Source organism: Muntiacus reevesi, chromosome 17 (genome assembly GCF_963930625.1).
Source record: "Muntiacus reevesi chromosome 17, mMunRee1.1, whole genome shotgun sequence".
In the NCBI taxonomy this organism is placed as follows: Eukaryota; Metazoa; Chordata; class Mammalia; order Artiodactyla; family Cervidae; genus Muntiacus; species Muntiacus reevesi.
Genome location: NC_089265.1, coordinates 430,891 through 458,565, shown reverse-complemented (window position 1 = coordinate 458,565; position 27,675 = coordinate 430,891). Strand labels below are relative to the sequence as shown.

At 37.7% G+C, this 27,675-nt stretch overlaps 1 protein-coding gene across 4 annotated transcripts in view; it reads right to left on the bottom strand.

Annotated features, from left to right (window-relative positions):
* The window catches only part of MFSD14B (major facilitator superfamily domain containing 14B), a 122,577-nt gene that overhangs the window by 39,987 nt on the left and 54,915 nt on the right, over nucleotides 1–27,675 (bottom strand). For 3 of the 4 annotated variants that reach the window (XM_065908297.1, XM_065908300.1, XM_065908301.1), the window contains one exon: nucleotides 12,234–12,296. The exons of the other annotated variant lie outside the window; for it this stretch is intronic. In XM_065908297.1, coding sequence (XP_065764369.1) covers nucleotides 12,234–12,296 — 63 coding nt within the window. The remainder of the gene's footprint in view (nucleotides 1–12,233; nucleotides 12,297–27,675) is intronic. 4 annotated transcript variants of the gene reach the window in all.

The window sequence follows — 27,675 nt, the reverse complement described above, 5'->3', positions numbered from 1 at the left end:
ACAGGACACAGGAATCAAGACCATCCCCATGGAAAAGAAATGCAAAAAAAGAAAAATGGCTGTCTGAGGAGGCCTTACAAGTAGCTGTGAAAAGAGAAGCAAAAAGCAAAGGAGAAAAGGAAAGATATTCCCATTTGAATGCAGAGTTCCAAAGAAGAGCCAGGAGAGATAAGAAAGCCTTCCTCAGCGATCAATGCAAAGAAATAGAGGAAAACAACAGAATGGGAAAGACTAGAGATCTCTTGAAGAAAATTAGAGATACCAAGGCAACATTTCATGCAAAGATGGGCTCGATAAAAGGACAGAGATGGTATGGACCTAACAGAAGCAGAAGATATTAAGAAGAGGTGGCAAGAATACACAGAAGAACTGTACAAAAAAGAACTTCACAACCCAGATAATCAGGGTGGTGTGATCACTCACCTAGAGCCAGACATCCTGGAAAGTGAAGTCAAGTGGGCCTTAGAAAGCATCACTACGAACAAAGCTAGTGGAGGTGATGGAATTCCAGTTGAGTTATTTCAAATCCTGAAAGATGACGCTGTGAAAGTGCTGCACTCAATATGCCAGCAAATTTGGAAAACTCAGCAGTGGCCACAGGACTGGAAAAGGTCAGTTTTCATTCCAATCCCAGAGAAAGGCAATCCCAAGGAATGCTCAAACTACCACACAATTGCATTCATCTCACACGCTAGTAAAGTAATGCTCAAAATTCTCTAAGCCAGGCTTCAGCAATACGTGAACTGTGAACTTCCAGATGTTCAAGCTGGTTTTAGAAAAGGCAGAGGAACCAGAGATCAAATTGCCAACATCCGCTGGATCATTAAAAAGCAAGAGGGTTCCAGAAAAACATTTATTTTTGCTTTATTGACTATGCCAAAGCCTTTGACTGTGTGGATCACAATAAACTGTGGAAAATTCTGAAAGAGATGGGGCTATGAGACCATCTGACCTGCCTCTTGAGAAACCTGTATGCAGGTCAGGAAGCAACAGTTAGAAGTGGACACGGAACAACAGACTGGTTCCAAATAGGAAAAGGAGTACATCAAGACCGTACATTGTCACCCTGCTTATTTAACTTCTATGCAGAGTACATCATGAGAAACGCTGGGCTGGAGGAAGCACAAGCTGGAATCAAGATTGCTGGGAGAAATACCAATAACCTCAGATATGCAGATGACAACACCCTTATGGCAGAAAGTGAAGAGGAACTAAAAAGCCTCTTGATGAAAGTGAAAGAGGAGAGCAAAAAAGTTGGCTTAAAGCTCAACATTCAGAAAACTAAGATCATGGCATCTGGTCCCATCACTTCATGGCAAATAGATGGAGAGACAGTGGAAACAATGGCTGACTTTATTTTTTTGCGCTCCAAAATCACTGCAGTTGGTGACTGCAGCCATGAAATTAAAAGACGCTTACTCCTTGGAAGAAAAGATATGACCAACCTAGACAGCATATTAAAAAGCAGAGACTTTACTTTGCCAACAAAGTTCCATCTGATCAAGGATATGGGTTTTCCAGTGGTCATGTATGGATGTGAGAGAGCACCAAAGAATTGATGCTTTTGAACTGTGGCGTTGGAGAAGATTCTTGAGAGTCCCTTGGACTGCAAGGAGATCCAACCAATCCATCCTCACAGACCTCAGCCCTGGGTATTCATTGGAAGAACTGATGCTGAATCTGAAACTCCAATACTTTGGCCACCTGATGGAAAGAGCTGACTCATTTGAAAAGACCCTGATGCTGGGCAAGGTTGATGGCAGGAGGAGAAGGGGACAACAAAGGATGAGATGGTTGGATGGCATCACCGACTAGATGGATGTGGGTTTGCGTGGACTCCAGGAGTCGGTAATGGACAGGGAGGCCTGGCGTGCTGCAGTTCATGGGGTTGCAAAGAGTCAGACACGACTGAGTAACTGAACTGAACTGAATCCTAACATGGCCTTCAGTTCACTTCAGTTGCTCAGTCATGTCCGACTCTTGTGACCCTCTGGACTGCAGCACACTAGGCTGCTGTATCTACCACCAATTCACAGTGGTTGCTCAAACTCACGTCCACCAATTCGGTGATGCCATCCAACCATCTCATCCTCTGTCATCCCCTTCTCCTGATTGCTGCCTTCAATCTTTCAGGGTCTTTTCCAATGAGTCAGTTTTTTGCATCAGGCGACCAAAGTATTGGAGTTTCAACTTCAGCATCAGTCCTTCCAATGAAAATTCAGGACTCATTTCCTTTAGGATTGACTGGTTTGACCTCCCTGCAGTCGAAGGCACTCTGAAGAGTCTTCTCTAACACCACAGTTCAAAAGCATCAGTTTTTCAGCACTCAGCTTTCTTTATAATCCAACTCTCACATCCATACCTGACTACAGGAAAAACTATAGCTTTGACTAGATGGACCTTTGTTGCCAAAGTGACGTCTCTGCTTTTTAATATGCTGTCTAGGTTAGTCATAGCTTTTCTTTCAAGGCCCAAGAGTCTTTTAATTTCATGGCTGCATTCACCATCTGCAGTGATCTTGGAGCCCAAGAAAAGAAAGCTCTCACAGTTTCCATTGTTCCCCATCTCTTTTACATGAAATAATGGGACCAGATGCCACAATCTTAGTTTTTTGAATGCTGAGCTTTAAGCCAGCTTTTTCACTGTCCTCTTTCATTTTACCAAAAGGGTCTTTAGTTCTTCTCTTTCTGCTATAATGGTAGATATGGCCTTATAGGCTCTGTTTTGACAAAATAGCAATTAAAGCTTGTTGTTGATTTAAATGCAATTATCTAATAAACTTTTTAAACATACAAAGAATGGCAATTACAACTCACTTGAAGCAAAAATACATGAATTTTATACTTATACAGCTATCATAAAAGTATTAAGCATAAGCTTTTCTTAACATAGGTAGCTGACAAATATTTGACTAAATAAATGTATCAATATCATTAAAAAGTTTTAAAACTAAAAATTTGTTTTGTTTTCCTTCAAGTATTTTAATTAACTCTGCAACTCAGTATGAGAGAAAAATGGTACCCATGAAAAATAAGATATAGTCATTTAACTGCTTCTGAAAACTTTGATTTTTCCATGAGAAAGTTCACATCTTATGACATTCTTTATAAGCCACAAGGATGTACAACATATAGACATAGATTACACCAAAATTATATTCATTCACTTTGATTTTTCATATAGTATTTTACTAATAATGACTTTCATCTCTTTAATATTTTAAAAGGAGATCAAAGAGAAATTTTCACACTGATGGAATTGTTTTTATTTATATAACTGACAAATGCAAATTTTTTCACATAAAAAACAGTATTACAGCGAGAGTCGCCTTTCAGACCTAGGACACGTGAGACCCCACACAGCACACGGCTTCCTTCCCAGGGCGCACAGCAGCCAGTCTTATAGGACAAAGGGCGAACGTGACACACTGACGTCCAGGAAAGGAGGCTGAGAAGCCTGAGGAAGGCCCAAGAACGGTGAGTAACCCGAAACCTCAGGGAGAGGCCTACATGGGAGAAAGGGCCGAAACGCTTCCTTTTGACTGAGGGAGAAAAGGAGATAGATATAGGGAAGACTCACTGAAATAAAATTTTAATTAAAATACAAAGCAACAGACTGTTTTCACAGGTTTTCCCTTAATCTTAGAAGTAGCAGCGCCATTATTTCAAATTGATTCCAAGAAACAATAACAGCACTTCTACATGCCAATCTGCTCTGTGCCTTTCATACACATGTCTCACCCTAAGAGAAGGGCACTACTAGGGTAAGTAACTAGCCTAAGGCTCAGGGCTCATAAGCAGTAGAAGCAGGATTCAGCTCAGGCTGAGGTGGCTCTAAGACCTGAGACTAACCCGGACCATAATTCAAATCAATTATCACACTAATTTTCTTACTAACATTTTAGTGTCTCTGTCCTGAAGCACACAAAGTACTAGACTTTACCTACTTGTGAATTCTCTCAAGCACATTTCAATAAATGTATAAATTATCAGTCTGTTATAAAACAATATTTAAAATTTATGACATCATCTCTCTCAAGGAGAAGGCAATGGCAACCCACTCCAGTACTCTTACCTGGAAAATCCCATGGACAGAGGAGCCTGGTGAGCTGCTGTCTATGGGGTCACCCAGAGTCGGACATGACTGAAGCGACTTAGCAGCAGCAGCATCTCTCTCAAGTAGGTTGCTTTACAATTTTGCTTACAGATAATTAAAAGGATAGTTTTTATCCAACTTCCTGTCCAAATGAAGGAAGCAAGATTATTGTGTATGTGTGTGTACGAAAAACACTTCTGTACTTAGTAATACTGAAGAGTAGCTAAAGGGGGACTTTAAAGATATCTTGTTTTTTATTTTTTTAATTCTTAGAGACATCAGTCAACAATTTCTCTGTGTGTTTGTGCTATGCACTGGTTGATGATTTAATTCATTAAATAGCACAGGATAAGACAATTCAGCAGTAATTCCTAGGATCAGATAAACTCTTGAATATTAAATGTCCCTGTATGAGTGTTTAGGCAGAGGATCTATATGACCATGTCCTTGATCAGACTTAACCATCCAGTCTAGACTGAGAAGAAGCACTGCATGTGAATCCCTGTGTGGCCAAGCCCTGGGATGGATTGCTGGGTCTTCCACTTTCCCCCTCTTTCAGCCTCTTGCTGTGATGTCAAAGCTAGACAAGAATAAAGCAGCATGCTTTAGAGGCACTTTCTTCATTCTGATTGACCCAGCTATAAACCAATCCTGGACATCCAGCCCACTTAGTTTTAGTTAGTTTGGGACACTGACGAAGATATCTAGTTTTTTAATAAGTATAAAATAAGTTAAAGAAGAAAGCTTCAGGAAGTTTCAAGGTGGACACTGGGCAATCAGACCAACTCTCTTCATGAAGAATATTATTAGTCACTCCATCTGGTCATGTTAAATCCAGCAGTAATAACTTGACTTCATCTACTAAGTCAAACCACAGCATCTCAGCCTGGTTATACTTCCAACGAAGTATAGCCAGAACTACTTTAGTGGTTAGTTTTATGTGTCAGTTTGGCTAGGCTATAGTACCCAGTTATTTAGTCAAACACTAGCATGGGTGTTTCCATGAAGCTAATTTGTAGAAGTGGTCTAACATCTACAATTAACTGGCTTTAAAGGGCATTTTTGTTGTTTAGTTGCTAAGTCAAGTCCAACTATTTGTGACCCCATGGACTATAACCCGCCAGGTTCCTCTGTCCATGGGACTTCCCAGGTAAGAATACTGGAATGGGTTGTGATTTCCTTCTCCAGGGGCTCCTCTCAACCTAGGGACTGAATCCATGTCTCCGGCATTGGCAGGCAAATTTTTTACCAATGAGCCAGCCACCAGGGAAGCCAAAGTAAAGGGTGGTACCCTCAATAATATGGGAATCTCATTTAAGTCAGTTGAAGGCCTTAAGAGGAAAATCTGAGGGTTCCAGAGGAAAGAACTCTGCCTCAGGACTGTAGCATCAACTCCAGTCAAATTTCCAGCCTGTCTTACATATTTCAGATGTGCTAGCCCCACAATCATGTGAGCTAGTTCCTTAAAGTAAGCCTCTTTATATATATTCTATTGGTCTTATTTCTCTGGAGAACTCCTAACACAACTTATTGCTAGTCATATAACAATGTCCACCATATATTTCAATTTCATAAAAATAAAAATTGCTAGTGAAAAAATTTTTAAGTAGGATTTTGAAAACCTGAGAAGTATGACTAAGTATGAGTTTTTCTTTTTATAACTGTTAAGATGAACAGGTACTAAATTAATAATCATTAAAACGAGAGGATTAACATAAAATAAATTTCATTACTGAAAAATAAAGAATTGAACAATCTTTATTAGAAAAATAAAGAACTTGAAGGCACTTCATAAAAGTAGCCAGCAAATAATGTAAAAATACCTAACCTCACTTGCAAGCAAAGAAATACAAATAAGATTACAGTGAGACATCATTCTCAGGCTATCAAATTGGTAAAGATCTGAAAAGTAATACTTGTAATACAGCATGGCGAAACAGATATACATACTGCTGATGGGGGTGTGAAATGGCACAATTGCTCTAGGAGATAATGTGGTACTATATATTCAAGATTTTTTAAAATGCCCACACTTTTCTATTCACTAGTTATAGTTTTACAACTCTATTTCTAAGGAAACAATAAAAATATATAAAGATTTATTTTAAAAATTTACTCAGAATTATCTTCAATAGTTTGCAATTACAAACCACTTATATAGGGAAATGGATAAATAAATTATGGAATATTCATACAATGGAGTATCATATAACCATTGCAAACAATACATGTAGTTTTTACTTTGCATGGTAGTACAGAACTGAAAGAAATGACTGCAAGCCGAAACCATGTAGTTATTTTAATCAATGGGAAAAACTGATTTATTCTTTGACTTTCAGAAATTTTTGTCAGAACACTGAAAACTCCTTTACTATCACTTATAAATGTCTAGTGAATTGAAAGAAATAGAAAAACTAGTATTTATTCAGTACACTGTAATTTAAAGCATTAATAATTAAAATGTTCTTTGTAAAAAAAAACCTTAAGAGTCATAAAACTAGCACTTGTCTTCTTTGAAAGTCTTATAATATATGATGCACATATCTTCTATGAACTGGAAAATTGTCATATGCCTATCTAGGTTTGGATCAGATTCCAACATATCACTGGATCAAAGAGGCAACACAACACACGTTTTGCTGTACACGCATGAACTAAGAGATGCACACTGACCAGGTCACCAACACTTTGAAATGTCACAACGGGTTATGATGTGCATCTGTTATTGACATAGTGTTCTGTGGACTGAGGAGTTAGCAGTTGTTTATATTTTATGCAACTACTCACAGTTAATACACATGGTAATGGAAATCTGAATTGTGTGTTGGGATACTCATGCCATTTAACTGAACTGTGGCAACTGAAATTTGTGTGTACTACAACACGCAAAGAGAGGGCTGCTTGTACTTCATGTAGTTTTAATGTCATGGGGAAATTAGCAAGTAATTAGTAGTAATTAGTATAATTAGTAAATGCTGATATAAGGAAAAAAAAGAAACATAGTTACAGTCTCTAAGTAAGCTGGATCTTGACTTTATCAAAAGGACTAGAAAAAAGACTGGAAGAACTTTTAATTCAACAATATTTCTTGTTGTTTGGTCGCTTAGTTGTGCCCAACTCTTTGGTGACCCCATGGACTGTGGCCCACCAGGCTCTTCTGCCCACGGGATTCTCCAGGCAAGAATACTGGAGTATCTTGTCATTTCCTTCTTCAGGGGATCTTACAGACCCAGGGATCAAACCCACATCTCCGGCACTGGCCCGTGGACTCTTTACCATCTGAGCCACCAGGGAAGCTTAGTGCTAAGAACTATGCTGGGGATAGCAATGAGCAAAGCGGACAAAAATGCATGTCTTTAAGAAACTTTCAGTCTAAAAGAGGAGTGAGAACATAATAACAAGATAAAGATAAAGCAAAATATACAGCATGTCAAAGGAGAGAGAATGCTTTGGAGAATGAGCAGAGTAGGAGGATTAAGAGTGATGAGAACTGGATACACTACTCAAGATGGCAGTCAGTGAAGCCTTCACTGAAAAAATATCCAGGTGAGGAGCTGAGGGTTAGGGAGTAAAGTCCATCAAAACCTGGGAAAAGCAAGCAGAAAAAAACAGTACCTGCAGAGACCTCAGGCAGAAATAGGCTGAGGAAGTTGTGGCTGCAGCAAGGTCAGTAGGAAGTGGAACAGAGTAGAAGGATGCTGTCAAGAGAAAATGGGGGTTTGGGTTGGGTTGGTTAAGAAGAGTGCCACAGGGACTTCCCAGAGGTCCAGTGGTTAAGACTCTGTGCCTCCAATACAGGGAACAAAAGTTCAGTCCTTGGTCAGGAAATTAAGATTCCACACGCTGTTTGGCACAGCCTATACACATATATATACATACACGCTCGTGTGTGTGTGTGTGTATATATATATGTGTGTGTGTGTATATATATATACACACACATATAAAAGAGAGGAAGAAGAATGCCACAAACTGGTATATATTTTATCATAATCTCTACCAAAGGGCTTCCCTGGTGGCTCAGTTGGTAAAGAATATACCTGCAATGCAGGAGACCCTGGTTTGATTCCTGGGTTGAGAAGTTCCCTTGGAGAAAAGAAAGGCTACCCACTCCAGTATTCTTGGACTTCCCTTGTGGCTCAGATTGTAGAGTCCACCTGCAATGCAGGAGACCTGGGTTTGATCCCTGGGTCAGGAAGACCCTCTGGAGGAGGGCATGGCTACCCACTCCAGTATTCTTGCCTGGAGAACCCCATGGACAGAGGAGCCTGGTAGGCTGCAGTCCATCAGGCTGCAGAGTCGGACACGAATGAGCCACTAAACATGGTACACGCAGCACCGAAAGGGGAACAAGTAGGGTTTGATGATAGTTCTATCTTGAAGCAGAATCACAGAATTTGCTGATGGACTGGGTTTGGGATACGTATGGAAGAGAAAGAAGACTGATTCCAGGAATTTTTGGCATAAACAAGAATAGCATGACAAGTAATTAATATGAGGAAGAACTGTGAGTTGGTCAGGCTGGAGGGGAAGACCAGGAACTTAGTTTTGGAGCTGTTAACTTTCAAATACTTATTATGCAAGGAAGTACAGATGTCGATTAGGTAACTGAATATACAAAGTCTAAAGTTCCAGCCCAAGGTCTAGGAAGATCCTTATTTGAGAATTTACAGTCTTAAGTTTGATAACATCATTAAGGGAGTAAGTATAGAAAGAAAAAAGAAATTGTCCCTGGCTTGAGCCACTTTATCTGTCAGAAGTGTAGGAGATGAGGAACATAAACTACTTGTCAGAAACAGGGTTAAGAAAGAAGTTAATTTGAAAACACAATTTTTAGAAACTCAAATTACTGTATGACCCAGAAATTCTACTAGCTAATGTACCTATGATAAAGTGGAAACAAAGTCCATATCAAAACTTGTATACAAATGTTCACAGCAGCATTATTCACAATAATATAAAAAACCAGAAGCAATCCCAAATGTCTACCAACTGATCAATGGATAAACTGGTGTATGGATACAGAGTGAAATAGTGTTTGGCCGTGAAAAGAATAAAGTACTAACAAGTACTACAGGTGAACTTTGAAAACAACATTTATGTGAACTTTGAAAACAACATTTATGTGAAATGTCCAGAATAGACAAACCAATAGAGATATAAAGTAGATGTATGCTTGAGGTTAGGGAGGAATGAGGAGTAGAGGATTTCTTTTTGGAGCAATGAAAATGTGATAAAATTGACCGTGTTGATGACTGGATGACCCTGAGTATAATGAAAAAACCATACATACACTTTAAATGGATGACTTGCATGATAGGTGAATTATATGTCAATAAAGCTGATGCAATAACCAAAACCACAAACAAACAACCACCCCCCTCCCCCAACTGGAGAATTCACAAAACAGAACTGATTACTCTTGTATACTTTATTGATGCTCACCCCAAATCTAAAACTTCTCTTCCATGCATTATGATAGTAAACTTACAAAGTGAAAGTTAACTGTAGAAAATCTACAAAGATGAACAAAATATATAAGGAAGAAAATTAAAAATTATCCATAAATCCACATCCTTTCAAACTTCAGGTGATTCCTTTTTAATCATTTCCACCCCCCTTGCTTACTTACATTTATTTTGGTCAAAATAAAACTGAAACCATACTATATTACACTATATGGCTATACCACACATATCTATTCTTCTAATTTTGAGAAATTTAAAAAGTTTCTACATGTTTACTATTACAAACAGTCCTTTAGCCGAATCTCCGAATAACTCAATTTGAGAAGAACAAATTTCTAGAAATGCAATTACTTTGTTAAAATATGTGAATATTTTTTAACTCTTAAAATACTGCCTTCCAGAAAAGCTATTCCGATTTATCCTCTCATCAACAGTGCAAGGGGACACAATTTACCACAAATTGAACTAGTTCTTGTCAGTTTAAAATTTTTTACCAATGTGCATGAAAAAATATTATCCTATTTAATTTGGGACACATTTCTTAATAGTGATAAACTTATTTTCATATTGACATCTTTTGTAAACTGCCAGGTTACATCCTTCTTTGCTCTTCCGGGATATTAGTCATTTTCCTACAGTTTTACTTTGAGAATGCTTTTATGTATTCCTCCTTCTATCATAAATAACATTTTGTCATTTGTATTTTAAGTTTGATGATGGTGGCTTTGACTTACCAAAATTAAAAGATTGATGCAAATGACTCAATCTTTTCATTTATGAATAATTTTTATTCTAAAAAAGAAACTCTTTCCCCAAACTGGTGAGAAAATGGTCATCAAGCTTTCTTTCTAACAGTTTCTGTTCTCTATTTTTCTTTGCAACATTTACTAAGTATTTAACACATGAATGCAGAGTGCTAATAGTTTTCATAAACTAGCTCCCTGAATCCTCATAATCACCCTATAAGAGTTCTTTTATCTTTCTCATCGGTTTCCAATGAAGGGAAGATTAAATTATATGACTAAGGTAACCGCTAATAAGATGCAGAACAGAAATTTAAAGCTAAAGCAATATAAAGCCATATTTGTTTCACTGTGCTCATATCTATAGTAAGACATTTTAATAGAGCTATGCTTGGCTACTCCAGTACTCTTGCCTGGAAACTCCCACAGATTGGAGGAGCCTGGTAGGCTGCAGTCCACAGGGTCGCTAAGAGTCGGACACGACTGAGCGACTTCACTTTCACTTTTCACTTTCATGCATTGGAGAAGGAACTGGCAACCCACTCCAGTGTTCTTGCCTGGAGAATCCCAGGGACAGGGTAGCCTGGTGGGCTGCTGTCTATGGGGTCGCACAGAGTCGGACACGACTGAAGCGACTTAGCAGCAGCAGCAGGCTTGGCTGTAGGGTTATCTCATTATATCCTCATCAGAGAAACAACAGCCAGTTACTAAAACATGTAACTCCTTAAGTTCAATAAATTGAAGTTCAATAGTTGCTGAAGTTAAATAAGTCCTGGTCCACACCCTTGAATCAACTTAAATACTTTTTGTTCTATGTTTTTTTACAATAATATTGTGGGTGTCTCTAAGTGAAAGTATGATAAGCATGCCACTTGGTTTTCAAACACAGACCAAGTTGGTGTTTTTCTGTAGAACCAGACTAAAATAGATTTTATTAGCACCACATGACAAAAGAAAAAGATCTACTGAGTAACTTTCAAAGAATGCACTAATAATGATAAACTTGGTAGTATTTGTAATCAATGCCCTCTCTCATTTAGTTTTTCTTTTGATCATGTAGATAAAACTGCTCACAAACTAATGCTTAAATAAAAACACACCAGATTCTTGATAATATTCCTCCTGTCAATGAGTATTAAAAATGTCTTATTTTACTTTATTTAAATTGTCCTGTTTTACTTACGTTATTATTGTAAGCATTCTCAAATTCTTTTTGAAAATAGGCAAAGAATAAATAGTATTCATTACAATTAATGTTGCTCAAAGCTATGCATTCAGCAAATTCCTCTGACTGAATTTAGCAAAGTACTATGGTATAATTTTAAGTGTGCTGTTCAACACAATGTAAAATTATGTAGACTGATTATTACCTAAATTGAAAAGAACAAATTAGATGCTGAATACATAATACTTTATTACAAATTGGGACTGGAACACAGCATTATATTTTAACCCCTTATTTATAAGCTTTTCTGACAAATATCACATTAAAATTTAAACAATGAATTAGGCTAATTATGTCAAGTGGTTGAGAGCTCAGAAAGTTGTCTAGAACACCAGCCTTGCTGTAAGACTTTATATCCAACTAAATCTTAATGATTCCTTCTTCAATCTCAAAGTCTATCTCAAAAGAAGACATTAATACCTGATTGATTTTTAAGATTGATTTTATTCTGTTAATACAGGAATTACAAGTTCACATAATTATACCCTTCATATTCTGCTCTGTACATGTTAATAAAAATAAAGCAGTGCCTTATGGATTTGGGTTGTATTTTATTTTGACTTTGATAATTCGACTAAAAATTTGATTTACAAAATTTACAAATAGTAATAGTTTTCCAGAATCCTATTTAAACTTCCAGAGTTAAGCTATCAAGGATTCCTGGCTTTGGTTTGTTGTAAACCAAACAAAAATTGTTCTTACCTTTACACCCTGAATGAGACCATTCATGAGGAATGTGTGTTGAGGAAATGTTTCATGTAGAACCTACAAAAAGCAAACAAACATCAAGAAAAATTCTAAAGTAAATGAAAGGGAAGATTTCTGACTCTTGTTAATGGCAGACTAGGTAACTAAACCCTGAAATGAAAAATATTAAGGAATAATGAAACATGGAAAATGTCTTAAAGGTATGAAAACGTAACAAGATAGTGACGCAAAAATCTAAATAAAGAACCTAATAAGCTATGCCCAGGATTCAGCTGCTTTTGCTACAAAAGCACAAACATTTTAAAGGTATACTGCAAAGAGTTTCTCAACCTCAGTTATGAACCTGCAGCCCAGCTTCATGTCATGTACATAGTCCAGGAAACCTCAAATGTTAAATTTGGATTATACTGATCCACACTGGTAGACTCTCCAGATGTTTAGAAGAAAAAAAAATCTAAAGTTATTTCTGAAAAGGCAATCATCACCCAAGGCTTCACATCAACCACACATGTACTTTCCCAAATATAATGACAAGGACATAATCAAAGGCAATCAGATACAAAAGCAAATAAGACACCATGAAAAAGAAAACAGCAAACAATACATAACAAATACTCAAAGACCTCACGTTTTGGAATTATTTAACAGACTTTAAAATCAGCATGCTTACTGTGTTACAAGACATACAAAGTAAGCTTGAAACTTTGTAGCAGATTAAAAGAACAAAAAGAAAGTCTAGAACAGAAAAAATTAAATTAAAAACTCAATGCATATGTTTAACAAGATTATATTCTTTGCAGCCAAAGATGGAGAAGCTCTATACAGTCAGCAAAAACAAGACCAGGAGCTGACTGTGGCTCAGATTATGACCTCTTTACTGCCAAATTCAGACTTAAATTGAAGACGGTAGGGAAAACCACTAGACCATTCAGGTATGGCCTAAATCAGATCCCTTATGATTATACAGTGGAAGTGAGAAATAGATTTAAGGGACTAAATCTGATTGACGGAGTGCGTGATGAACTATGGATGGAGGTTCGTGACATTGTACAGGACACAGGAATCAAGACCATCCCCATGGAAAAGAAATGCAAAAAAAGAAAAATGGCTGTCTGAGGAGGCCTTACGAGTAGCTGTGAAAAGAAGAGAAGCAAAAAGCAAAGGAGAAAAGGAAAGATATTCCCATTTGAATGCAGAGTTCCAAAGAAGAGCCAGGAGAGATAAGAAAGCCTTCCTCAGTGATCAATGCAAAGAAATAGAGGAAAACAACAGAATGGGAAAGACTAGAGATCTCTTGAAGAAAATTAGAGATACCAAGGCAACATTTCATGCAAAGATGGGCTCGATAAAAGGACAGAGATGGTATGGACCTAACAGAAGCAGAAGATATTAAGAAGAGGTGGCAAGAATACACAGAAGAACTGTACAAAAAAGAACTTCACAACCCAGATAATCAGGGTGGTGTGATCACTCACCTAGAGCCAGACATCCTGGAAAGTGAAGTCAAGTGGGCCTTAGAAAGCATCACTACGAACAAAGCTAGTGGAGGTGATGGAATTCCAGTTGAGTTATTTCAAATCCTGAAAGATGACGCTGTGAAAGTGCTGCACTCAATATGCCAGCAAATTTGGAAAACTCAGCAGTGGCCACAGGACTGGAAAAGGTCAGTTTTCATTCCAATCCCAGAGAAAGGCAATCCCAAGGAATGCTCAAACTATCACACAATTGCATTCATCTCACACGCTAGTAAAGTAATGCTCAAAATTCTCTAAGCCAGGCTTCAGCAATACGTGAACCGTGAACTTCCAGATGTTCAAGCTGGTTGTAGAAAAGGCAGAGGAACCAGAGATCAAATTGCCAACATCCGTTGGATTATTAAAAAGCAAGAGAGTTCCAGAAAAACATCTATTTCTGCTTTATTGACTATGCCAAAGCCTTTGACTGTGTGAATCACAATAAACTGTGGAAAATTCTGAAAGAGATGGGACTACAACACCATCTGACCTGCCTCTTGAGAAACCTATACACAGGTCAGGAAGCAACAGTTAGAACTGGACACGGAACAACAGACTGGTTCCAAATAGGAAAAGGAGTACGTCAAGGCTGTATATTGTCACCCTGCTCATTTAACTTATATACAGAGTACATCATGAGAAGCGCTGGGTTGGAAGAAGCACAAGCTGGAATCAAGATTGCTGGGAGAAATATCAATAACCTCAGATATGCAGATGACACCATCCTTATGGCAGAAAGTGAAGAAGAACTAAAAAGCCTCTTGATGAAAGTGAAAGAGGAGAGCGAAAAAGTTGGCTTAAAGCTCAACATTCAGAAAACTAAGATCATGGCATCTGGTCCCATCACTTCATGGGAAACAGATGGGGAAACAGTGTCAGACTTTATTTTTCTGGGCTCCAAAATCACTTCAGAGGGTGACTGCAGCCATGAAATTAAAAGACGCTTACTCCTTGGAAGGAAAGTTATGATCAACCTAGACAGCATATTAAAAAGTAGAGACATTACTTTGCCAACAAAGGTCCGTCTTCTCAATGCTATGGTTTCTCCAGTGGTCATGTATGGATGTGAGAGTTGGACTATAAAGAAAGCTGAGCGCTGAAGAATTGATGCTTTTGAACTGTGGTGTTGGAGAAGACTCTTGAGAGTCTCTTGGACTGCAAGGAGATCCAACCAGGTCATCCTAAAGGAAATCATTCCTGGGTGTTCATTGGAAGGACTGATGCTGAATCTGAAACTCCAGTACTTTGGCCACCTCATGCAAAGAGTTGACTCATTGGAAAAGAGCCTGATCCTGGGAGGGACTGGGGGCAGGAGGAGAGGGGGACGACAGAGGATGAGACGGCTGTATGGCATCACCAACTCGATGCACATGAGTCTGGGTGAACTCTGGGAGTTGGTGATGGACAGGGAAGACTGGCATGCTGCGACTCATGGGGTCGCAGAGTCAGACACGACTGAGCGACTGAACTGAACTGCACTGAAACACAGTTTAAGAGAGAATAACTGAACCAAAGGTAGGTCAAGAGAAATTTCCAGAATGTAGCAGAGACAAATAGACAGGATATAAGAGAGAAAGTAAGAGACACAGAGGATCCAATGAGAAAGTCTAACAATTTAATCTAGTCCAGTAATAACAGTGAGGCAGAGACAATATTTTAGAAACCAATGACTGAGAATGTACTTGAAACAATGACAGACATTAATGAAGAGATTAAAGCAACCTATCAAATTTTAAGCCGTATAAAAAGAAATCCACATTTGCAATCGAATTAAAATATAGAGAATCTTAAAAAAATTCTTTAAAACAGAAATAACAGATTACTTTTAAAGGAACAACAGTTAGATTGTTTCTTAAGACTAACATTTTTGAACTGAGACAAGGAGCATGCTATTCTATCATCAGTATAGTAAGAAAAATAAAACAAATGCCAACCTAAAATTGTATACTCAGTTAAAATGTCCTCTGACACAAAGGCAAGTATCCATAGTTTTAGATTTGGCAAAAACAAGTTTACCAACTTATAGTAATGAGTTTACTAACTTATAGACTCCACTAATATTAAAAACAACAACAACAAAAAACTTCCAGGAGAAGGTAAATGATGGAGGTATAATTAAGGTTCAAGATGCAAATTAAAATAAAGATCATGGAAAATGGTATATAAGTGGACAGGGATGATACAAGACAAAAATAATGGGTCTTACAGTTTTTATTTTCAACTATACAGAAGTAAAATATTTAATCAGATTTTACATAGAGTAGTGTGTACATGACAATGTAAAATGGATAACCTACCCTGTTGTACAGCACGGGGAACTCTGCTCAATGTTACGTGCTTGCCTGCATGGTAGGGAGCTTTGAGGGAGAATGGATACACGTGTATGTATGGCTGAATCCTTGCACTATTCACCTGAAACTACCAGAACCTTGTTAATCAGTTGGCTATATGCCAATACAAAATAAAGTTTGAAGTTTGAAGTAAAAAAAAAAAAAAAAGCTTAGAGAAGGAAATGACAACCCACTCCAGTATTCTTGCCTGCTAAATCCCATGGCAGAGGAGCCTGGTGGGTTATACAGTTCAAGGGCTCAAAAAGAGGCAAACAACTCTTTGTGACTAAACAACAAAAACAAAATACTTAATAATATTCATTTACCTCATTTATGCTAATATGCAGGACATCCTAAAGGAATCTTTAAGGAAATCAACCCTGAATATCCATTGGAAGGACTGATGCTGAAGCTGAAGCTCCAATACTTTGGCCACCTGATGCAAAGAGTCAACTCACTGGAAAAGATCCTGATGCTGGGAAAGACGAAAGGGAAAAGGAGAAGGGGGAGGCAGAGAATGAGATGGTTGGACAGCATTACTGATTCAATGGAAATGAACTTGGGCAAACAATGGGAGACAGTGAGAGACAGGGAGGCCTGGCATGCTGCAGTCCATGGGGTTGCAAAGAGTTGGACATGACTTAAAAACTGAACAATAACATGTTAATATTATACAAAATTAAAGATATTGATTAATAGTAGACTTTGATAAGTTTACATGTAACGCTATAGAAACTACAAAAATAACAGGAATAGGGGAGGGAGGTGGGAGGGGGGATCGGGATGGGGAATACATGTAACTATATGGCTGATTCATGTCAATGTATGACAAAACCCACTGAAATGTTGTAAAGTGATTGGCCTCCAACTAATAAAATAATATTAAAAAAAAAAAAAAATTATGCACAATGTAAAAAAAAAAAAAAAAAAAAAAAAAATAACAGGAATAGAGTAGAATACTTCTAATGTAATAGAAAAAAAATTAGCCTAACTATTCAATGCAAATAAAGGCAAAAAGGAACAAAATGACAACTTAGAACTGCAGTACATAGAAAAAAGTAATGAGGTAATTGAATTCACATAGCCTTAATATACCAGTTAAAAGGCAAAAAAAGTGTAGCCTAAAACCAAATTTTAGACAAAATCTGAATCACAGGATTTGGAACCAAAAGATCACATCACTCATACTGGGTTGGCCAAAAAATTCCTTCAGTTTTTAAGTAAAAATAAAAGACAGATTTTTCATTTTGCCAAGACCTTTATTGAATAATGTATTCACCATTTTCTTCTGCCCTTTCCCAGGCAACTTCGTAATTCGATCTTGCCTAAACTTTTTATCTTTTTGAGCAAAGAACTATTCCAGGTGGCTTCTACAGTCTTTCAGGGAATTCAAATTGTTTTCCATTAAGAGAATTCTGTATAGACTGAAATAAGTCAAAATCTGAAAGTGCGGTGTCTGGTGAACACAGAGGATGAATCAGAACTTCCCAGCCAAGTTATAACAATTTTTGCCTGGTCATCAAAGAAACATGCATTATCCTGATGGAGGATCACGCATTTTTTGTTGACTAACTTTGGATGCTTTTCATTGTGTGCTTTCAGTTGGTCTCATTGGGCGCAGTACTTGCTGGAATTAAATGTCTGGTTTTCCACATAGAGCCCCTAAGAAAGGACTTCCTACCAATTCCGCCATATACATGACATCACCTTCTTTGGATGAAGACCAGCCTTCAGTATGGTTGGTGGTGGTTCATTTCATTTGCTCGGCAATCTTTTCCATTTCACATTATTGCACAGTATCCACATTTCATTGTCCATCACAATTTTAAAAACTGGTACATTTTTGTTACATTTAAGTAAAGAATCCTGTGTGAAAATACAGTCAAGAAGGGTTTTTCTTTTGCTTAACTTATGTGGAACCCAAACATCAAAGTGACTGACATAACCAAGCTGGTGCAAATGATTTTCAACACCTGGTTTGGATATTTTGAGTATGTTGGCTCTCTCCCACGTGGTGTAACATTGACTTTGGAGTACCATCCAGCAAGAAATCTCCCGTATGAAACTTGGCAAGCCACTTTTGATATATTCAACAGTCACAGCACATTTTCCATATACTGCTCAAGTCTTTTTTCTGTGTTTCAGTTGTGTTTTTACCTTTCTTGAAATAGTAAAGCATAATATGTCCAAAAAATGTTGCTTTTTTCCTTCCACCTTCAATATTAAAATGGCTACAAAAAAATTCACCAATTTTGATGTTTTTTAAAATATTCATGCTGCTATGACAACCATCACAATACAGTTTAACAAAACTTTCTAATGACGTTAAAAGCAACTAAATGCAATTAGATAAAAATGGATAAACTGAACTTTTCCATAAACTATGATCCCATGAAAAAGAAAATCAAGCACATGAACATCAACACATGTACAAGAATGTTTATAGCAGTATCATATAAACAATGGAAAAACTAACAGTGCACAATAGAAAAAAGGAACCCCCAGAAGACAACATGAATGTTATACATTATGCTCTTTTTAGAAGTTCAAAAATGACCAGAATCAAATAACATGGACACATCCATGTGTTTATATATATAATAATGTGATCTAAATCTAGAAAATAATCAAGCAAATGACAAAAAAATTCAGAATTGTAGTTATCTTTGTGGATGGGGAGTAGGGAAAGAGATAGGCAAAGAGGACATAGAAATAAATTGTTATTGGGTTATGCATGGGTTCACCAGTATTTAACACATCCTTAAAAACTATGTTGCAGCAATAAATTTTAAAAACAAAATAAGAAGGATAAAACAAATGGGAGAATGAATGTTTAATTAAATGTTTCATTCATTCCATGAGTGAAACAAATCTATGTATCATGAAGACAGTTATGACTAATCTATTTCTATGCACCTGAAATCCTATGAATTACAAAAACAGGGGGAAAGGTAGAGTGACTAGCCTCTAACTTTAGACAGTTTATCTCTATAGGTTTTTCAAAAAATGAAATTAAGATGTTTCCACAGAAATGATTTCAAATCTATCCCTTAATCACATAATTTTTATAGGTTAGAAAAGATTTGCTATCGCAGCTAGTGCCATTTGAACTCTACTCACTGCACTGAAAAACAAACAAAAAATAGAAAAGATGAAGAACAAATAACTCAAGTGCAAAATCAGTTTTCAGAAAAATCTTTCCTAATAAATTTCACAGAATACAGAGATACAGAAATATTCAAAGGGAATACTAATCAATATTAGGACTGTTTAATGATTTGTCATATGCATCATAGAAACATGGTAAAACAGCAAAGCCTAACAGTCAGTATATTTAAAAAAATGTTTCTCTGATCCCTGGTGTGTCAAAACATTTTCTGATAAGAAAAATTTTTCTCTTATCCAGTCTTTTAGCCCCAGGTTTTCCCTGTTATACACTGTCAGACCAAGGCTGAGGGCTTAACAAGTATTTTTCAAACTCCCCTTGTATATGGGTTTCCTCAGTTTCTGCCAGTGGAAAAAAATAGGGTTGGGGAAGCGCTGGTGAACACTACACCAGTAACTCCAGGACTGCCTTCATTCTGTCAAAGGGACAGTAATTCTGTTCACCTTTGCTGCCCCAGCTTCATCCTCACCTTGCAGACCTCTGGTCTCCCCTAAAATAGTTCTACATTCAAGATGATCCAACTATGCATTCACTTGTGCAGGTAATGTATCTAGGATTAAGAAATTAACTCTTTAATTTGGCAAGACCATATCCATGTCAATCTTAAAGGAAATCAACCCTAAATATTCATTGGAAGAACTGATGCTGAAGCTTAAACTCCAGTACTTTGGCCGCCTGATACAAAGAGCTGACTCATTGAAAAAGACTGATGCTGGGAAAGACTGAGGGCAAGAGGAGAAGGGGGTGAAAGAAGATGAGATGGTAGGATGGTATCACTGACTCAATGGACATGGGTTTGTGCAAAAGTGAAGAACAGGGAAGCCTGGTGTGCTGTAGTCCATGGTGTCCCAAAGAGCTGGACACAACTGAGAAACCAAACAGCAACAACATATCCATGTATGAATGACAGAGTATGGATTTACTGAACTGCACGTTAAAATATATAGCTCTAAAGGAATTAGATATGACTGAGCAGCAGGCATGGCAGGGCAATGGAATTTCTGGCAGTATGAGAAACTGCTTCTGGGTAATAAAGCAATGATGCAGGCAGTTCCTCTAAAATTTTTCAATATGTGCTTTTTAAAACTTTTCTACTTTTTCCTATTAAAAAAAGATAATGAAATAGTAAAGTTTTATTAAAGAAATAAGTAAAACAAAACTCAATAATTTCTTTTCTACTAAGCTAAGGACTAAACCTTTTCAAAATAAAGCAGTTATAAAGAAAACAGCAAACTTTTCCAATTCAAAAATTTTTTTCAGTATATGAATAATTATACTACAAAAGACAGTAACTGTTATCACAACAAACCTAATGCTAGGACTTTTCTGGTGGTCCAGTGGTTGAGAATCCACCTGCCAATGCAGGGGACCTGGGTATGATGCCTGATCCAGGGCGACTGCATATGCTGTCAGGAAACTAAGCCTGTGTGCCGCAACGATGGAGCCCGCATGCTCTAGAGCCCAGGCCCTGCAACCAGAGATGCCGCTGCAACGAGAAGCTGGCACACTGCAACCAGAAAAGGCCTGCATAGCAACCAAGACTCAGCAGAGCCAAAAATAACAATAATAATTTTAATTAACTAATTTTTTAAAAGTACACTGGCTTTCAGGTCAAGATGGTGGAGTAGAAAGACCAGCATGCAACTCCTGTGAGAGCACCAAAATTGCAACTAGCTGTTGAAAAACCATCAACAGGAGGAAACTGGAACCCATCAAAAAAAGATACCCCATGTCTTAAGACAAAGAAAAAGACACAATGAGATGTCAGGAGGGGCTCAGTCATGGTAAAATCAAATCCTATACCTGTCAGGTGGGTGACCCACAAACTGGTGACAGTAATACCAAGGAAGTTCTCCCACTGTTGCGAAGGTTCTGAACTCCACATCAGGCTTCCCAACCTGGGATATGGCAAAGGAACTGAGAATCCGCAGGGATTCTGACTTTGAAGACCAGCAGGATTTGATTACAGGGCTTCCACTGGACTGGGGGAAACAGACTCCACCCCGAGAGGGCACAAACAAAACCTTATGTGCACCAAGACCTCGGGGAAAGGAGTAGTGATCCCACTGGAGGCTGACCTAGACCAACCTGCTAGTGTTGGAGGGCCTCCTGTGGAGGCGTGGGTCAGCAGTGGCTCGCCGTGGGGATGGGGGCACCGGCAGCAGCAGTCCTGGGGGTTGCCACTAACCCTACCAGAGAGGTGGCTAGCCTCAGGCTAAAGCACAACCAGGGAAGGACCACAACTCCACCACCCATCAGGAGACAACTGAATCAAGTTTTACTGAGCATGGCCCTGCCCACCATAGCAAGACCCAGTTTTCCCCACCAGTCTATCCCATCAGTAAGCTTACACAAGCCTCTTAGCCACCTCCATCAGAAGGCAGACAGAAGAAGCAACAATAACCACAATTCCACGGTTGCTAGAAGAAAAACCACATTACAGGAAGTTAATCAGCATGAAAAAGCAGAAAATTATGTCCCAGATTAAGGGACAAGATAAAACTCCAGAAAAACAATTAAATGAATATAGGCAAGGAGGCCTGGTGTGCTGCAGTCCATGGGGTCACAGAGTCAGATACGACTAAGCAACTGAACTGAACTGAACCTTCCAGAGAAAGAATTCAGAATAATGATAGTGAAGATAATCCACGATCTTGGAAAAACAATGGAGAAGATGCAGGAAGTGTTTGCCAAAGACCTGGAAGAACTGAAGAACAAAAGAACAGAGATGAACAATAAACTAGAAGGAACCAACAGCCAAATAACTGAGGCAGGAAAATGGATAGATGACCTGAAGGACAGAATGGTCAAAATCACTGCCACAGAACAGACTACAGAAAATAGAATGAAGAGACTTCTGGGACAACAACAAACGCACCAACATTCACATTATAGGTGTCCCAGAAGGAGAAGAGAGAATTGACCCAAGAAGATATCTGAAGAAATATCAGGTGAAAACTTTCTTAACACGGGAAAGGAAACTGTCAAGTCCAGGCAGCACACAGGGCAGGATAAACCCAAGGAGGAAAACACTTGAGACACACAGCAATTAATATGACAAAAATTAAAAACAAAATATTAAAGCCAACAAGGGTAAAATGACAAATAACATACAAGCGAACTTGCACAAGGTTATAAGCTAGTTTCTCAACAGAAACTGTACCAGCTAGAAGGGAATGGCACAATATATTTAAAGTGATGAAAGAGAAGAACCTACAACCAAGAATATTCTACCCAACAAGACTCTTATTCAGATTTGATGAAGAAATCAAAAGCTTTCCAGACAAGCAAAAGAATTCAGCACCACCATACCAGCTTTACAACCAATGCTAAAGGAACTTTTCTCTAGGCAGGAAACAGAAGGAAAAGACCAACACAAAATAAACCCCAAACAATTAAGAAAATGGTAATAGGATCATGTTGTTGTTCAGTCGCCCAGTCATGTCCAACTCTTTGCGACCCCATGAACTGCAGCATGCCAGGCCTCCTTGGGCCTCACCATCTCCCAGAGTTTCCCCAAGTTCATGTCCACTGCATCAGTGATGCCATCCAGCCATCTCATCCTCTGATGCCCTCTTCTCCTTCTGTCCTCAATCTTTCCCAGTATCAGGGACTTATTTTAAATGAGTCAGCTCTTCACATCAGGTGACCAAAATACTGAAGCTTTAGCTTCAGGATCAGTCCTTCCAATGAGTATTCAGGGTTTATTTCCTTTAAGACTGACTGGTTTAAAGTAATCTTGAGAAAGAAGAATGGAACTGGAGGAATCAACCTGCCTGACTTCAGACTCTACTACAAAGCCACAGTCATCAAGACAGTATGGTATTGGCACAAAGACAGAAATATAGATCAATGGAACAGAATAGAAAGCCCAGAGATAAATCCACGAACCTATGGACACCTTATCTTTGACAAAGGAGGCAAGGATATACAATGGAAAAAAGACAACCTCTTTAACAAGTGGTGCTGGGAAAACTGGTCAACCACTTGTAAAAGAATGAAACTAGATCACTTTCTAACACCATACACAAAAATAAACTCAAAATGGATTAAAGATCTAAATGTAAGACCAGAAACTATAAAACTCCTAGAGGAGAACATAGGCAAAACACTCTCTGACATAAATCTCAGCAGGGTTCTCTATGACCCACCTCCCAGAATATTGGAAATAAAAGCAAAACTAAACAAATGGGACCTAATGAAACTTAAAAGCTTCTGCACTACAAAGGAAACTATAAGTAAGGTGAAAAGACAGCCCTCAGATTGGGAGAAAATAATAGCAAATGAAGAAACAGACAAAGGATTAATCTCAAAAATATACAAGCAACTCCTGAAGCTCAATTTCAGAAAAAGAAATGACCCAGTCAAAAAATGGGCCAAAGAACTAAACAGACATTTCTCCAAAGAAGACATACAGATGGCTAACAAACACATGAAAAGATGCTCAACATCACTCATTATCAGAGAAATGCAAATCAAAACCACAATGAGGTACCATTACACGCCAGTCAGGATGGCTGCTATCCAAAAGTCTACAAGCAATAAATGCTGGAGAGGGTGTGGAGAAAAGGGAACCCTCTTACACTGTTGGTGGGAATGCAAACTAGTACAGCCACTATGGAAAACAGTGTGGAGATTTCTTAAAAAACTGGAAATAGAACTGCCATATGACCCAGCAATACCACTTCTGGGCATACACACCGAGGAAACCAGATCTGAAAGAGACACGGGCACCCCAATGTTCATCGCAGCACTGTTTATAATAGCCAGGACATGGAAGCAGCCTAGATGCCCATCAGCAGATGAATGGATAAGGAAGCTGTGGTACATATACACCATGGAATATTACTCAGCTGTTAAAAAGAATGCATTTGAATCAGTTCTAATGAGATGGACGAAACTGGAGCCCATTATACAGAGTGAAGTAAGCCAGAAAGATAAAGAACATTACAGCATACTAACACATATATATGGAATTTAGAAAGATGGTAATTATAACCCTATATGCAAAACAGAAAAAGAGACACAGAAGTACAGAACAGACTTTTGAATTCTGTGGGAGAAGGTGAGGGTGGGATGTTTCAAAAGAACAGCATGTATATTATCTATGGTGAAACAGATCACTAGCCCAGGTGAGATGCATGAGACGAGTGCTCAGGCCTGGTGGCCTGGGAAGACCCAGAGGAATCAGGTGGAGAGGGAGGTGGGAGGGGGGATCGGAATGGGGAATATGTGTAACTCTATGGCTGATTCGTGTCAATGTATGACAAAACCCACTGAAATGTTGTGAAGTAATTGGCCTCCAACTAATAAAAAAAAAAAAAGACTGACTGGTTTGATCTCTTTGTTGTCCAAGGGACTCTCAGGAGTCTTCTCCAGCACCACAGCTCGAAGGCATCAGTTCTTTGGCGCTCTCCCATCTTTAAGGTCCAATTCTGACAACTCTACATGACCACTAGGAAGACCAGAGCCGTGATCATACGGACATTTGTAGGCAGAGTGATGTCTTGCCTTTTTGACACACTGCATAGGCTTGTCATGGGATCATACATATCAATAATTACCTTAAATGATAAGGGATTGAACCCACCAACCAAAAGACACAGCTGGCTGGGCAGATGAAAACATGTGCATGTATCAACCTCTATTTAACAAATCACTCTATTCAACTCCAAATTGTATGTAATTATTTAGTATTTTTAGGTTAATCATGTTTCGATTACGGCTCGCAACTGTAATTATCTTCTATTTTTGTCTGGCTATTGATACTAAAAACTTGATAAACGTCTTCTACTATTGTGATTTTTGCTTAATACAATAATTGTAACATGACTGGTTAACAGAAAATAATAGAATTCTTTATCACTAAAACTATAATTTATTAGAAAAACCTGCAATCACTTTAAAAAATCCAGATACAGATCAGAATTATCTTGGAATTTTTTGAAAACTACAAATGCTCAAATGCTTTTTTTCCTACAAAGTTTCAGATGTGTTTCAAATGAGCTGCCAAGCTTAAAAACAACTGGACTATATTACAATCTTTCACTTTTATCTAGTGTGTTTCATTTTTTTCTATTTTATGCTCAGTGCTCCCATTTCATTTAGTTTATGCTTTCCTATTTCTCCATCTATCTTTTTTGATGTTCTTTCTCAAGCTGTTACCAATCATAGTAGAAAAGCTCTTGTATACACACACACACACACACACACAGTATGTATAGTACAATATATATATGTGTGTGTGTATATATATATATGTTTTAGAAAACTTACAAATTTTTGCCCAGTTAAAAAATTTGATATTTTGAGTCCACTCGTTTGACTTAGTAAGAATAAAATGCTAGACTTCTAATTTATTTTCATTCAAAATTTTGATATTGTTTATATATTTTGGCATCTAGTATTACCGTTAAAAGTTTAACTTATTGTCTTGTGTGTGTGTGTGAGTCGCTCAGTCATGTACAACTCTTTGTGACCCCATGGAATGTAGCCTGCCAGGTTTCTGTGTGCAGTAATTAAAAAATAATTTTGAATGAGGCTTGAAACTTCTAATCCAATTCTGAGAATGTAAAGAAATATTATGTTGTTTTAAAAAAAAACACGAGATTAACATGTGATATAATATTAACGAAAGTACAGATTTTGTTCAAATCTTACAAAATTCTATGTTAGTGTCCCTTATTTATTTTCATACCTTATTCAAGACCCCATACTGTGTTTAATTGCAGTGAACAGCTCAAGCTGCATGCAAAAAATTCTGGTAAATTTTCTTTTATTTTTATTCTATCACAAATATTTTCTAGTTTTCATTGTTATGGCATCTTGGATATACCCCTCAGTTAAAAGTAGATATTTAATTTCCAAATATATGGGATTTTTAAAAGTATCTGTGATATTAATTTCTCATTTAAATGCTTTCTTCTCTACAATCACCCTCTATGTTTCTTCAGTCTTCTAATTTTATTGAGGTGTTCAATGGATAAGTCAGATCTCTCTTAGTAAATGTCACATTAGACTTGAAAATATGTGCTTTATTTTAAAATATCTTTTGATATTGACCACTAACGCCACTTCACAGTAATAAGAAAACAGAGTCTCTATTTCAATACCTTTAAGACCATGAAATTTCTGCACCTGGTCTTATGTCTCTGGATATGTTCCAGTGTCTCCTAATTTATAGTCTATGGGAACTTGATACAATTTGGATCCTACTGTTATGTGAAAACTGTATAAATCTTAATTATGTCAATTGGTTCATAATGCTTTTCAGGCCTATTATCTTCTTCCACTTCTCTGTGCAGGGCAGTGCTCACTCACTTCAGTCGTGTCTGATTCTGTGCCACCCACAGACTGCAGCCCACCAGGCTCCTCTGTCCATGGGATTCTCTGGGCAAGATTACTGGAGTGGGTTGCCATGCCCTCCTCCAAGGGACCTTTCCAACCCAGGTATTGAACCCAAGTCTCTCACATCTCCTGCATTGGCAGGCGGGTTCTTTACCACTAGTACAATTTGGGAAGCCTCTGTACATTCATTCTATTAATTTCTGAGGGTTTGATATAAAAATTCCAATGAAAAATCTTAATTCATCTACTTAAAACAAAAAATTGCAATATATAGTGGAATTATATGTAACCTTTTCCAGTATTTTCCAAGTCTTCTGTAAATGTGTTATCATATAACTTAAAAATAAAAAAAACTAACAAAGTACATTAAATATCTCAAATAAGATCAAAGTTTTACTTTTAAATATCTTTCTGTGCTAAAAATTTCAAGATACTGCCTTTATTTTTGAGAAGCAATACAGTAAACAAAAAATATGATGGCATTTGTTTATCACTTAAAAGAAAAAAATAAAAGAAAAGTTTAGAAACTTAAAACTGAATTGACACCCAGAACAATGAAGCTAATAAATATCTGTATGGTATGTGTATATTACATATGTATATATTATACACAAACACATTACATTCAAACATACACATATCTGTTTTCTACTTCCACATCAAGTATCACTGACAGAACAGAAAAAAATATGAATCTAATTTACAACATTTTCTATTTACTTGGAAGAATACTGAAACACTTCTGGATGACACAGAACAGATGGGAAAAGGCTTTATGGACCCCTTAGAATTGAAAAACTAGTCACATGTTAAGGTGAAAAAGATCTTTTAGGTAAATTTTTTAGGATTCAAGGGGACCAAAAACCAAAACTGGAGGATGCCATCCATAATTCAATAGGTTAATAAAAGGTTACAAAGTAAGTGCCTGGTATTTTGCGCTCACAGCTGCTGACCTCTCCATCTGTCCCCACTATAAGAATCACAGGTGTAGTTCTCTGAAGTGGGACATGTAAGTGGGATACATGCAGAATTGAATGGGGGTGGGATATACAACTTAGAGTCTCCCAGGTCACTCCTGG